This window comes from Heterodontus francisci, chromosome 27 (genome assembly GCF_036365525.1).
Source record: "Heterodontus francisci isolate sHetFra1 chromosome 27, sHetFra1.hap1, whole genome shotgun sequence".
In the NCBI taxonomy this organism is placed as follows: Eukaryota; Metazoa; Chordata; class Chondrichthyes; order Heterodontiformes; family Heterodontidae; genus Heterodontus; species Heterodontus francisci.
The window spans coordinates 49,643,851-49,657,201 of record NC_090397.1 but is presented as its reverse complement, the minus strand read 5'-3'; the positions used below and the strand labels follow the sequence as shown (position 1 = coordinate 49,657,201).

The window sequence follows — 13,351 nt, the reverse complement described above, 5'->3', positions numbered from 1 at the left end:
TAACTCTACTAAATCTAACAGAATTATGACCGCTATCATCAAAATGCTCTCCCACAGATAGCTCTTCCTCCTGCCTCTCCACTGTTGTCCAGCTGGGTGAACACACAAGAAATAGGAGCAGGTGTAGACCATATGGCCCATCGAGTCTGCTCCGCCATTCAAAACAATCATGACTGATCTTCGGATTCAACTCCACTTTCCTGCCCACTTGCCATATCCCTTGATTCCCTGAGAGACCAAATGTTTGAATACATTTAAGGCTGGGATAGACAATGAGGGAGAATCCACAGCCTTCTGGGGTAGAGAATTCCAAAGATTCACAACCCTTTGAGTGAAGTAATTTCTCCTCATCTCCGTCCTAAACGATTGGCTCCTTATCCGAAGGATGTGCCCCCTGTTTTAGAATTCCCGACCAGAGGAAATAATGTCTGTGTCTACCCTATCCAGCCCCTTTAGAATCTATGTCTCAATGAGATCAACTCTCATTCTTCTAAACTCCAGAGAATACTACCAAATTTACTTAGTCAATCATCATAGGACAACCCCCTCATCCCAGAAACTAACCTAGTGAACTTTTGCTGTACCTCGTCCAATGCAAATATATCATTTCTTAAATGTGGAGACCAAAACTGCACAGAGTACTCCAGATGTGGTCTCACCAAAACCCTGTACAATTGTAGCAATACTTCCTTATTCCTGTACTCCGATCCCCTTGCAATAAAGGCCAACATACCATTTGCCTTCCTAATTGCTTGCTGTACCTGCATGTTAGCTTTCTACATTCCTGTACAAGCGCACCCAAGTCTCTTTGAACATCTCACTTACAACTTTCACACCTTTAAAAAATATTCTGCTTTTCTATTCTTAGGAATAAAGTGCATAACTTCACACTTTCCTACATTATACTCCATCTGCCAAATGTTTCCCACTCACCTAACCTGTCTATAGTTCCATGCAGCCTGTGCTCTCCCTACAGCTTACTTTTCCACCTACCTCTGCATCATCAGGACTGCTCTCACCTGGTCCCATTCTTATCTAAACAAATCCAGAGTATTACTTGCAATGACTTCTCTTCCTGCTCCCACACCATTACCTCTAGTGACCCCAAGGATCTATCCATCTCCCCCTTCTATTTCTCACCTACATGCTGCCCCTCAGCAATATCATCCAAAAGCACAGCATTAGTTTTCACCTGCAATGAGATGACACCCAGGTCTACCATAACACCACGTCTCAACTCCACCACCATTGCTAAATTAGCAGGTTGCTTATCTGACATCCAGTACTGAATGAGCAGAAATTTCCTCCAATTAAATATTAGGAAGAGCGAAGCCATTGTTATCGGCCCTGCTCCAAACACTGATTCCTCGCTACCGACTCCATCCCTCCTCCTGGCAAAAGTCTGAGACTAAACCAGTTTATTTGCAACCTTATTGTTATATTTTATCCTGAGATGAGATTCCGACCACATGTTCACACCATCACTAAGACTGCCTATTTCCACCTCTAACATTACCTGACTTCACTCCTGTCTCAGCTCATCTGCTGCTGAAACCCTCATTCATGCCTTTGTTACATCCAGACGTGACTATTCCAACACACTCCTGGCTAGTCTCCCACATTCTCCCCTGCGTAAACTTGCTCATCTAAAACTCTGCAGCCCATGTCTTAACTCGCGCCGAGTCCTGTTTACTTATCCCTCTGCTCACTGACCTACATTGGCTCCCAGTTAGGCAATGTTTTGACTTTAAAATTCTCATCCTTGTTTTCAAATCCCTCCATGGCCTCACACCTCTCTATCTCTAATCTCTTCAAAACCACAACCCTTCCAGATATCTGCGCTCAGCTAATTCTGGCTTCTTGAATATCTGATTTTAATCACTTTACCATTGGTGGCTGCACCTCTGGAATTCCCTCCATACACCTCTCTACCCCTCTTTCCTCCCTTAAGATAATCCTCAAAACAGACTTCTTTGATCAAACCTTTGCTCATCTGACCTAACATCTTGTGGCTCAATGTCACATTTTGTTTTGTAATGCTGCTGTAAAGCACCTGAAAATTTTTATTATGTTAAAAGGTGCGATATAAATGCAAGAAGTTGTTGTTGTTGTCCAGCCTCATTGCCTACAATTAAGTTCCGAACTGCCCCTTCTCTTGTTGGGTTTTCTGCGGACTGGCTAAAAGCATTTTCCTGAATGCATTTCAATTCTACACTCTCCATAACTTTTACACTGAATCTATCCCAGTTACTTTTAGGGTAATTGAAATCCCCTATTACAGCTCTATTATTTTTGCACTCTAACTTGCCTACATATTTTCTCATCTATCTCCCACTAACAGTTTGTGGGTTTATAATACACTCACAGCAGTGTGATTGCCCTTTTTTTGTTCTTTATTTCAATCCATATGGCCTCATTTGATGATCCTTCTACAATATCATCCCTCCTCACAGTGGTGATCATTTCTTTAACCAATATTGTGACCCCAAACTCCTTATCATCCTCCTCTCTATCCTGTCTGAAATCCCTTTTACCAGGAATGTTGAGCTGCCATTCCTGCCTTTCTTCAAGTTATGTTTCAGTAATAGCTATGATATACTTTCAAGTGTCTTTGCCCTCAGCTCATCTGCTTTATCCACTGGACTCCTTGCATATTAAGCATTGCCAAACTCCTTTGTGGAATATTTTCGAGCCCTTGTTTTCTCTGCCTGACATACTTGCTTACTAATTTCCTGCCTTCCATTTCCATCTTTTCTCCTCTCACTTCAGAATCTACCCTCATGTTCCCATCCTGCTGCCAAGCCTGTTTAAACCACATCCCCCAACACCACCTGACAATATTGTTCCCAATCCTGTTGAGTTGCAATCCATCCAGCTTGTACAGGTCCCACCTCCTGCTGAACGAAGCCCAATACCTCAGGAATCTAAAGCCTTCCCTCATGCACTATCTTCATATTTCTGTAATTTTTTTTATTCGTTTATGAGATGCGGGCATTGCTGGCTGGGCCAGCATTTATTGCCCATCCCTGATTGCGCTGAACTGAGTAGCTTGCTCAGCCATTTCAGAGGACATTTAAGAGTCAACCACTTTGCTGTTGGTCTGGAGTCACATGTAGGCCAGACAAGGTAAAGACAACAGATTTCCTTCCCTCAAGGACATTAGTGGATGAGATGCGTTTTTACAACAATCGACAATGGTTTCATGGTTACCATTAAACTAGCTTTTAATTCCAAATTTATTAATTAAATTCAAATTTCACCATCTACTGTGGTGGGATTTGAACCCATGTCCCCAGATCTTTAGCCTGGGCATTACTACAATGCCACCACCTCCCCTAAGCTGACTATTACTGCCTTTCAGGTCCTACGTTTTAACTTCTTTCGTTGCTCCATAAAATCTGCCTGCAGGACCTCACCCTGTTAATACCCAAGTCATTGACTGATATGGAAAACAACCTTTGGCTGTTCGCCCTCCCCCTCAGAATATTCTGCAGTTGCTCAGTGACATCTTTGACCCTGGCACCAGAAAGCCAACTTACCATCCTGGAGTCACGTCAGCAGCTGCAGAAATATCAGCTTGCTCTCCTAACTACTATCCCCTATCACAATTGTTTTCCTGGCCTACCTCCTCACACCCCACAGCTGTATACTGCTGAGCTACCCATGGTGATGTTGTCTTGGCTGTGGCTGTATTTCACAGAGGACCTATCATCTTTATCAGTATTCAGAATTGAATACCAGTTAGAGAGTAAAATGTACTCAGGAGACTCCTGCACAACCTGTCTAATTCTCTCTGCCTGTCTGGAAGTCACCCATTCCCTCTCTGGCTACACACTCTGAAGCTGTGAGGTGACCACCTCCTAAAACATGCTATCCATGTAGCTCTCAGCCTTGTGGTTGCACTGTAGTAATGCCAGCTGCTGCTCAAGCCCTGAAACCCAGAGCTCAAGCTCCTCCAGCTGATGGCACTTCCTGCACAGGTCATTGTCTGGGACACAGGAAACATCCTAAAGTTCACACATGCACATTCAATGAGACTGAAGTGCCCAGCTATGCCTCTATTTATCAGATTATCTACATTTACCAGAAATAACCTTAAGATTTGTCCGTGATCTGGACAAAAGGAAACACTCACCAATCACTTGACAATCCCTTGTGCTGACATCACATTAGGTATTTTTGATCTCTTACTGACGATCAAATTCCCTTACCTTTTAGTCTATACTTATTTGTAGATTCTTTGCAGCTGTTAGGTTATTTAACTGTTTAGCTAACACCAAAACAAAATGCTAACTACTAACAACGCTCAAGAGTAAAGTTAATACTTAACTATTCTACCCACGCTACTCCACACTTTGTGCTGAATATGAAGTCACATTTTGAGTTTTTCCTCTGGTTCTCATGTCTGTCATTCTGCTCCTAATAACCTATTTATGTCTCTTTATTCATTTATGGCATTTTATTATTGGTTACTTTATACTTTTTTAATGAAATATATTTCCCCTAAAATCAATTAATAACTTGTTAAAATATTTCCGATGGCTGTTCTTTTGCAGTTTACCTTCTGTGGTTCCACCTACATTCCTTCAAAAGTAACTGTTTCCAAACTATTACTTTGGCCTTTGCTTTCCTTATGCCTCTCACAATCATAATCTTAAACCTTATGTTTTGATCACTATTGCCTAGATGCACTCCTGCATCTACACCTACTTCTCTTATCTGCTCTGGTTCATTTCTGATTCCCAGATCCTTTCTTGTTGAGCCTTGTATATATTGGATAAGGAAGGAGTCCTATACACGCAGTCAAAAATCCATTCCAATTAAACTGTCAAGAACAGGAAGTGAATGAATTATTTGAGGTAGTTTAAATCTTCCATTATTATGATACATATTGTATTCATTTCATTGAATTTTCCTCCAGTTTTCTCCCATTCCTAGGTGGTCTGTAATATACCCCTAATAGCATGACCAATCTATTCTTGTTCTTTATCTCAATCCATATGAATAGTTTCCATCTTAATGTTAGCTATGTCAATTTTTCTCTTATATCTTTAGATTATTGCTATTTCTACCAGATCCATCCCTAAGTTTGCTAGTATTGAGTCTTATCGACAGCCCAATTTATCCTTTCTGCTGGGACCTTTGCCCTATTTACATGCAGCTCATCCCAGCAGTACAGCACCTTCCTGTTCCAGGACTGGTGCCAATTTCCCAAGAAATGAAACCCTTCCTTCTTACCAGTTTTTCACTCAATCTTTCATCTTCCTGATCTGTCTATCCATTTGCCAATTAGCATGTGGCTCAGGTAGTAATTCAAAGATTAACACTCATAGGGTCCTGCTTTTTTATTATTAAGTTCCACAGTCCTGATACTCCATCAGCAAGGCCTCCTCCCTGTTCTTTTCTATGTTATTGGTCCCAACTTGGGCCACAACTGGATATTTCCCCTTCCATTCAAAAAGTTCCTCTCCAAGTTCTTTGAGATATCCACTATGTTGATAGTGTTGCCCAGATAGGCAACACAATCCTGGATTTTCAGTCATGACTGCAAGTGATGCTATGTATCTAATGATGAAATTCCAATGCTTATCAAATTCCCCCTATTTCCATTTTGTTTCAGTCCCTGCCCCCAAATTGGACTGCCTCATGCTCCATGATGCCACAGTCAGCATAAAGTGCATGGGCCCTTCAGCCTTGATCCTTATCCTCACTGGCAGCAAGTACATCATATCTGTTGGCCAGAATCAGTGTCTGTGGAGCCTCCTTCTCTACCTCCCCTTGGCTGCTGACAGTCACACACTCCTCTTCCTGCGTTACAATGAGGTGTGACTGTAATCTGGAGAACAATCCTTCACCTCCCTTGTGTTGGAGAATCTCTAACTCACTTCAGCTCAATGACTCTAAGCTGGAGTGTCTGAGACAAGAGACATTTCCTACAGGTGGTCATCCAGGACAGTCTGATTGTCCCCAATTTCCCATATTCTACAGTCCTAATACACTCACTGTGCTGCTATTTTTAATCTTTATTTATTGTTAGCAATAATTGATTTCTGGAGCTAATAGAATCAACTTACCTGCCATATCACTGACAAGCAATGCACTCAGCAGCAAAACTATCACCAGCATCATGTCTGCAGTGAAGTTCCTTTTCTCAAACCTGAATTGCAAGAAAAAAAATCAACATTACAGTCAAGGTTTCAAATTAAAGGAAGGGATTTCCTGCTCCCATTCCTACCTCTCTCTCCCAGTTGTCTGATGTGATGGGGTTTGAAATGCTTCTGCAAATATATATAGCAGACTGTGGAGACCGATGGAACCATTAAAATCACATCCAATTGGCTGGACCATTAATGATGTCAAAATTAATGCTGGCCAATCAGTGACTGACATCTTGGAACAGGAGGGGCTGGAAAACATTCAAATATTTCAGGTGCTGCACCTGAGATTGTACAAGGTGGCAGTGTAACTCCTCAGTGAGAAATGGAAACTGGAGTCACAGTTCCTGACCCCATTAATCAGACTGTAGGTGAAATTAAGATTTCATGAATATTATCAACCAGACCATTGAGAATTTGATCGGTATTATCATGAGATAAAGACCCCAAAATAAAGGGATAATACTCACAAAATGAGAATTTTTATACCAAACAATCCAATCTCTTTTGTAATACATCTAAACCCCATCTATACCCCTATTTCCCAACATCCTGGAAGGTCTGCTTTATGCACTGGCAGCAGTGAGAATGTGACCCATTTGTAAAGAATAATATAGTAGATTCATGACTAAGGTCAGAGCATGTGGAGTCAGGGGACAAGTAGCAGAATGGATAGTAGGAGATTAATGTATTTACTCAGACCGGCAAAATGTTGGAAGTGCTGTTCCACAAGGATCGGTGCGGTGGGCCACTGTTGTTCACCATTTACATAAGCAATTTGGACTCTGGACTTGGAAGTTCAATTTCAAAATTTTCTAACTAATCCAAATTGTGGGCTTATTGTTAATACAGAATGGGACTGTGACAAAATACAGGGAAACATGAATAAACTTGCAGAATGGGTGTGTAATTGGCAAATGATAGGTAAGTGTGAGGTGGTGAAATTTGGTAGGAAGAATAAGGAGGCCCCTTACACCTTAGAAAATGGGATAGAAGAGCAAAGTGATCAGCTGTACAGATACACAAATCACTAAAGGTAGGGAGAGTCAGTTAATAAGACCATTAAAAAAGCGAACAAAAAAGTTTGGTTTATTTCTAGAGGGATGGAATTAAAAACCAGAGAAGATGTGTTAAACTTGAATAGACCCTTGATTAGACCACACTTGCAGAAATGTGAACAGTTCCAGTCTTCATATTCCCTTAAGATTGAACTGGCTCTATTCTCTCAAATAGAAAAGACTGAGAGTTGAGCTATTGGAGGTATTTAAGTTTATGAAAGGGTTTGATAGGGTAGATGGAGATAAGATGTTTCCACTTGCAGAGAAAACCAGCACTAGGGGCAGACATATTAGATCATCATTAATAAATCTAATATGCAATTTCGGAGAAACTTCTTTACCAAGAAAGTGATAAGAATGTGGAACTCACTTACCACAGAGTATTACTCAAGAAATAAGAGGAGCTTGAAACAAAGGCCTTACAACAATCATAGGAGAGTTTAATCATCATATAGACTGAAAAAATCAAATTAGTAAAGGTAGTTTGGAGGATGAGTTCATGGATTGCATTTGAGACAGTTTCCAAGAACAGTACATTATGGAACCAATGAGGGAAGCGGCTATATTAGGTCTTGTCTTGTGTAATGAGACAGGGTTAATTAATAATCTCAGTAAGGGATCCTCAGGGAAGAGTGATAATAACTTGAGCTTGAGAGTGACATACGTAAGTACAAAACTAGAATATTAAACTTAAATAAAATCAGTTACATAGATATAAGGGATGAATTCGTTCAGGTAAATTGGAAAGTTAAAAAGGTATGATGCTAGATGAACCATAGTGAACATTTGAAGAAATAATTCTCAATGAATATGCATTCCATTGAGAAATGAAAATTTCATAGGAAACATGATTAATAAGAGGCTAACAATAGAGGTTGAGAATGGTATTAGATTAAAAGAAGAGGCTTATACTATTGCCAAGCAGAGTAGTAAGCCTGAGGATTGAGCCAAAGGATGACCACAAAATTGATAAAGGGGGAGAAAATAGAATGAGCTTATAAAACTAAGAGTTTCTCCAAGTATGTAAAAAGGACAAGAGCCGCAAAACTGGTTTTATTTTTATTTATTCATGGGATGTGGGGATCGCTGGCAAGGCCAGCATTTATTGTTAATTCCTAATTGCCCTTGAGAGGTAGCACTGAGCTGCCTTCTTGAACTGCTGCAGTCTTTGCAGTGTAGGTACGCCCATAGTACTGTTGGGGAGGGTGTTCCAGGATTTTGACTCAGTGACAGTGAAGGGATGGTGATATATTTCCAAGTCAGGATGGTGTGTTACTTGGAAGGAAACTTGCAGGTGGTGTTTCCATATGTCTTTTGTCCTTGTTCGTCTCGGTTGTAGAGGTCGTGGGTTAGAAGGTGCTGTTGAAGGAGCTTTGGCGAGTTGCTGCTGTACATTTTGTAGATGGTGCAAACTGGTGCAGCTGTGCATCAGCAGTCGAGGGAGTCATCCAGGCAAGTGGGGAATATTCCATGACGTTGCAGATTTGTGCCTTGATGATGGTGAATGTGGGTCCCTTAGAGGCTCAAACAGGAGAAATTATAATGAGAAATAAAGAAATGGCTGAGATGTTAAACAAGTATTTTGTGTCTATGTTCACAGTGTTACGACCGACCACTCCTGTCAAAGCCCCCAATCAAAATATACGATTATGATTGTGGTGAGACCAACGCACTGTTAATTCAATCCCGTCGTTCCACAGATTGACTAACATATCATTTAAAAACTTTCCAAATTAAAGAAATACCCATCAAATTGTACCATCTATTAACCCCCGAATGAGGCTAACTAAACCAGGTGTCTTTCAATCAACAAATTAATTCTTGAATTAAAAGAAGCAAATTCTTAAACACTGTGAACATTTAAAAATAGAAAAATTAGAATCCTTGCAAATTTACAGTCCAATGCTGTTCGAAGTCCCCACAGAATGTTGTTCGAAATCCCTGCAGAATGTTGCTCGAAGTCCAGCGAAATTCAACAATTAACGACATGCAAACGTTTTCAACAGAATCAATCTGACTTTAGAGTTTTTGAGGGATAAAAGATTGTCACAATCTAGCTTCCCTTTCTTCAATTTAATTTACCAGAGATCTCTGTCTTGGCTTGACTTTTTAGAATTTCGAGAGATAATAATTAAACAGACAAAAATCCTATTTCCTTCAGTTAAATGGTTGAGAGCTCTTTTTCAGTGCTGACACCATAGCTGTCTGTCTTCTGTCTGTGTTCAAACTGTCTTAGTAACTGCCAGTTCAAACTGAATTGTAATAAAAGTATTGCATCAGGCTCATTCCCAGTGGCTACATCTATGGTAACGAGAATGCACCCTTTGAATCGCAATCTCCAAACGGCTGTTTCTAAGGTAACAAAATTGCACCTTCCTATAACTCCTAGGGCTTGCTGGCTCTTAAAGTAATACTGATCCCTTAAAGGCAAACCGCATATTCCCGAAAAAAAACTACAGGACCATGACAACAGTAGATGGCATAAAACATAGCAGAAATAGTCGTTTGGTAGTACAAAACTTGAGTATTGCTGAAAACAGAGACATTTTGTCAAAGCTTTTTGGCTTGCATTCATTAGGACAGTCTGCAAGAATACCAATGTAAGGGAAAGCAACAAATTTACACTGTATGGGAGGAGCGTGCTCATTGGTTGGCAAGTGCATTCTGACTGGTGGAGGTGTTTCCAAGGAGAATGCACTAGTTTCTGGTGACTGACAGTTAACTGCCAAGATTTGTTTGAAATTTAAACCAGGCAGCTTGACTCTGATTGGTCAAAGCATTGCCCTGAGGAATGAACTAGCGAACGGTTATTACTTATCTTGTTTATCTGAAACAGGGGCAATGTGTGTACATGTTCTTTCTGTCTGCAAAGAACAGGGCGCTGTGTATTAATACATCTAGCTTCCAGTATGTGCAAATGCGCCACACTGCAAGCCTGACTAACAAAACTGACTAACACTTCAGCTCATCAGCATGGCCGGGGCCGCCGCCACCGAGGTCGGGATGAAGTCTGGGAGCTTCGGGGTTGGTGGTGGGCCTCGTCCATTGCTATCTTCATTCCCCCCACCACCCATTCCCAGCATCAGAGAGCCTTTAAAATCCAGCCCATATCTCTACCTCCTGCCTTTCCACCCCCCCCATGCCATGTCGGCTGTCTTTATATCTGCTCTAAGTCCTCAATTAAACAATGCCCTTCATCTGTGTATCTTTAACGACATAATTAACCTACCATTAGCAGATTCCCCTTTCTTTAAACAAATATTTGTAACATACTTAAATAATTACTAGCAATCATAGAAAAAATAGTTTTCAATATTTCTTCCAATTTATAAGATAAGCTGTCCCTCTTCCACGGCCTCCAACAACGTACAAGAGCAATCATTGTTCTTTGTAAAACAGTCCGATAATTTGTGACTTGCATCAACCCATTTTATCTTTTACCTCCATCACCATTTCTGGGTATATCCTGTCCCATCGGAAGGGCAGACCCACCAGTGTTACAACACAATGGTATACATTTGGGAGGGAGTGGCCTGGGAATTCTCAACATTGACTCTGAAGCCAATGAAATTTCATGCCATCAGGTCAAACATGGGCAGGGAAACCTCTTGCTGATTACCACCAATTGCCCTCCCTCAGCTAATGAATCAGTGCTTTTCCATGTTGAACACCACTTGGAAGAAGCATTGAGTGTAGCAAGGGCACAGAATGTACTCTGGGTAAGGGACTTCGATACCTTTTTTTTATTTGTTCGGGGATGTGTGCATTGCTGGCTAAGCCAGCATTTATTGCCCATCCCTAATTGCCCTTGAGTGAACCACCAAGAGTGGCTCAGTAGCACCACCACTGATTGAGCTGGCCAGGTCCTGAAGAACGTATTGTACCTGCGGCAGGTGGTGAGAAAACCAACAAGAGGGAAGAACATATTTGACCTCATTCTCACCAATCTATATTGGTAGGAGTGATCACCACACAGTCCTTGTGGAGACAAAGTCCCATCTTCACACTGCGAACGTCCTTCATCGTATTGTGTGGCACTACCACCGTGCTAAATGGGATAGACAGAACAGATCGAACAGCTCAAAGCTGGGCATCCATGAGGTTCTGTGGGCCATCAGCAGCAGAAGAATTATATTCAACCACAGTCTGTAACCTCATGGCCCAGCATATAACTCATTCTACAATTATGATCAAGCAGGGAATCAACTCTGGTTCAATGAGTGCAGGACAGCATGCCAGGAGCAACACCAACCAGAACTAAAATTGAAGTGCTAACCTGCTGAATACATTCATGCTAAACAGCAGAAGCAGTATGCGATAGACAGAGCTAAGCGATCCTTCAATCACTGGGTCAGATCTAAGCTCTGCAGTTCTACCACATCGAGTTGTGAATGGTGCTGGATAATTAAACAACTAACCAGAGGAGGAGGCTCTACAATCATCATCATCCTCAATGATGGGGAACCCAGTACATCAGAGCAAAGGACAAGGCTGAAGCATTTGCAACCGTCTTCAGCCAGAAGTGCTGAGTGAATGATTTATCTCAGTCTCTTTCTGAGGTCCCCATCTTCACAGTTGCCATTCTGCAGTGAATTCAATTCACTCCATTTGATACCAAGAAACATCTGAAGGCACTGGATACAATAAAGGCTCTGGGTCTTGACAATATCCTGGCTGTAGTACTGAGGACATCTACTCCAGAGCTAGCTGCGCCCCTAGTTAAGCTGTTCCAGTCGAGCTACAACAATGGCATCTACTCGACAATGTGAAAAATTGCCCAGATTTCTGCTGTCTACAAAATGCAGGACAAATCCAATCCGACTAATTCCCTTCCAATCAGTCTACTCTCAATGATGAGCAAAGTGATGGAAGTGGTAATTTATGGTGCTATCAAACAGCACTTACTCAGCAATAACCTGCTCGCCTGCTCAGTTTGGGGTCTTTCTTTTTATTCATTCTTGGGATGTAAACATCGCTGACAAGGCCAGCGTTTATTACCCATCAAAAGGTCATGGTGAGCCATCTACAATCGAGTGGCTGGCTGGGTCAGTTCAGAGTCATCCACATTGCAGTGGGTCTGGAGTTACATATTAGCCAGGCCAGGTAAGGATGCCAGATTTCCTTCTCTGTGGGACATTAGTGGTTTTTGATGACAATCTGGTTGTTTCCTGATCACTATTAATGAGACCAATATTTCATTCCAGATTTAATAATTTATTGAATTCAAATTCCTCCAGTTGCATTCTGATGAAAGGTCATTGACCTGAAACATTAACTCTGCTTCTCTCTCCACAGATACTGCCAGACCTGCTGAGTATTTCCAACATTTCTTGTTTTTATTCCTCCAGTTGCTGTGGTGGGATTTGAACTCATATTGTGGAGCATTAGTCTGGGTCTCTGTATTACTAGCACAGTAACATTACCACTATGCTACCATTCTGCCTTGGGCCACTTGGCTCCAGATTGCATTACAGCCTTGGTCCAAACATGGACAAAAGAGCTAATTCAAGAGGTGAAGTGAAAGGTGACTGCCCTTGTCATCGACATAGCATTTGACTGAGTGTGGCATCAAGGATCCTGAACAAAATTGAAGTCAATGAGAATGGCGGGGGTGGGGGGGGGAATTCTCCACTGGTTATAGTCATATCGAGCACAAAGGAAGATGGTTGTCTTTGTTGGAAGCCAATGATTTTAGCCACAGGACATCACTGCAGGAGTTCCTCAGGGTAGCTTGCTAGGCCCAACCATCCTCAACCTCTAACCTAACATCAGAAGTGGGGATGTTTGCTGATGATTGTAGTGTTCAGTTCATTTCCCAATTCTTCAAATACTGAAGCAGGCCTTGCCTACATGCAGCAAGACCTGGACAACATTCAGACTTGGGCTGGTAAGTGGCAAGCAACATTCACACCACTCAAATGCCAGGCAATGACCATCTCCAACAAGAGAGAATCTGACCACCTCCCTTGACATTCAATGGCATTAGCATCACTAAATCTCCCACCATCAACATCGTAGGGGTTACCATTGACTTAACTGCACTGACCATTCTAATAGTGTGGCTACAAGAGCAGGTCAGAGGCTGGGAATTCTGCTGTGAGTCACCTCGTGACTCCCCAAAGCTTGTTTACCATCTAC

At 41.7% G+C, this 13,351-nt stretch overlaps 1 protein-coding gene across 2 annotated transcripts in view; it reads right to left on the bottom strand.

Moving 5' to 3' along the window:
* LOC137385018 (lectin-like) overlaps positions 1 to 13,351 on the bottom strand; it is a 67,367-nt gene that overhangs the window by 17,620 nt on the left and 36,396 nt on the right. For both annotated transcript variants that reach the window (XM_068059756.1, XM_068059757.1), the window contains exon 2: positions 6,075 to 6,157. In XM_068059756.1, coding sequence (XP_067915857.1) covers positions 6,075 to 6,129 — 55 coding nt within the window. In that variant the 5' untranslated portion in view covers positions 6,130 to 6,157. The remainder of the gene's footprint in view (positions 1 to 6,074; positions 6,158 to 13,351) is intronic.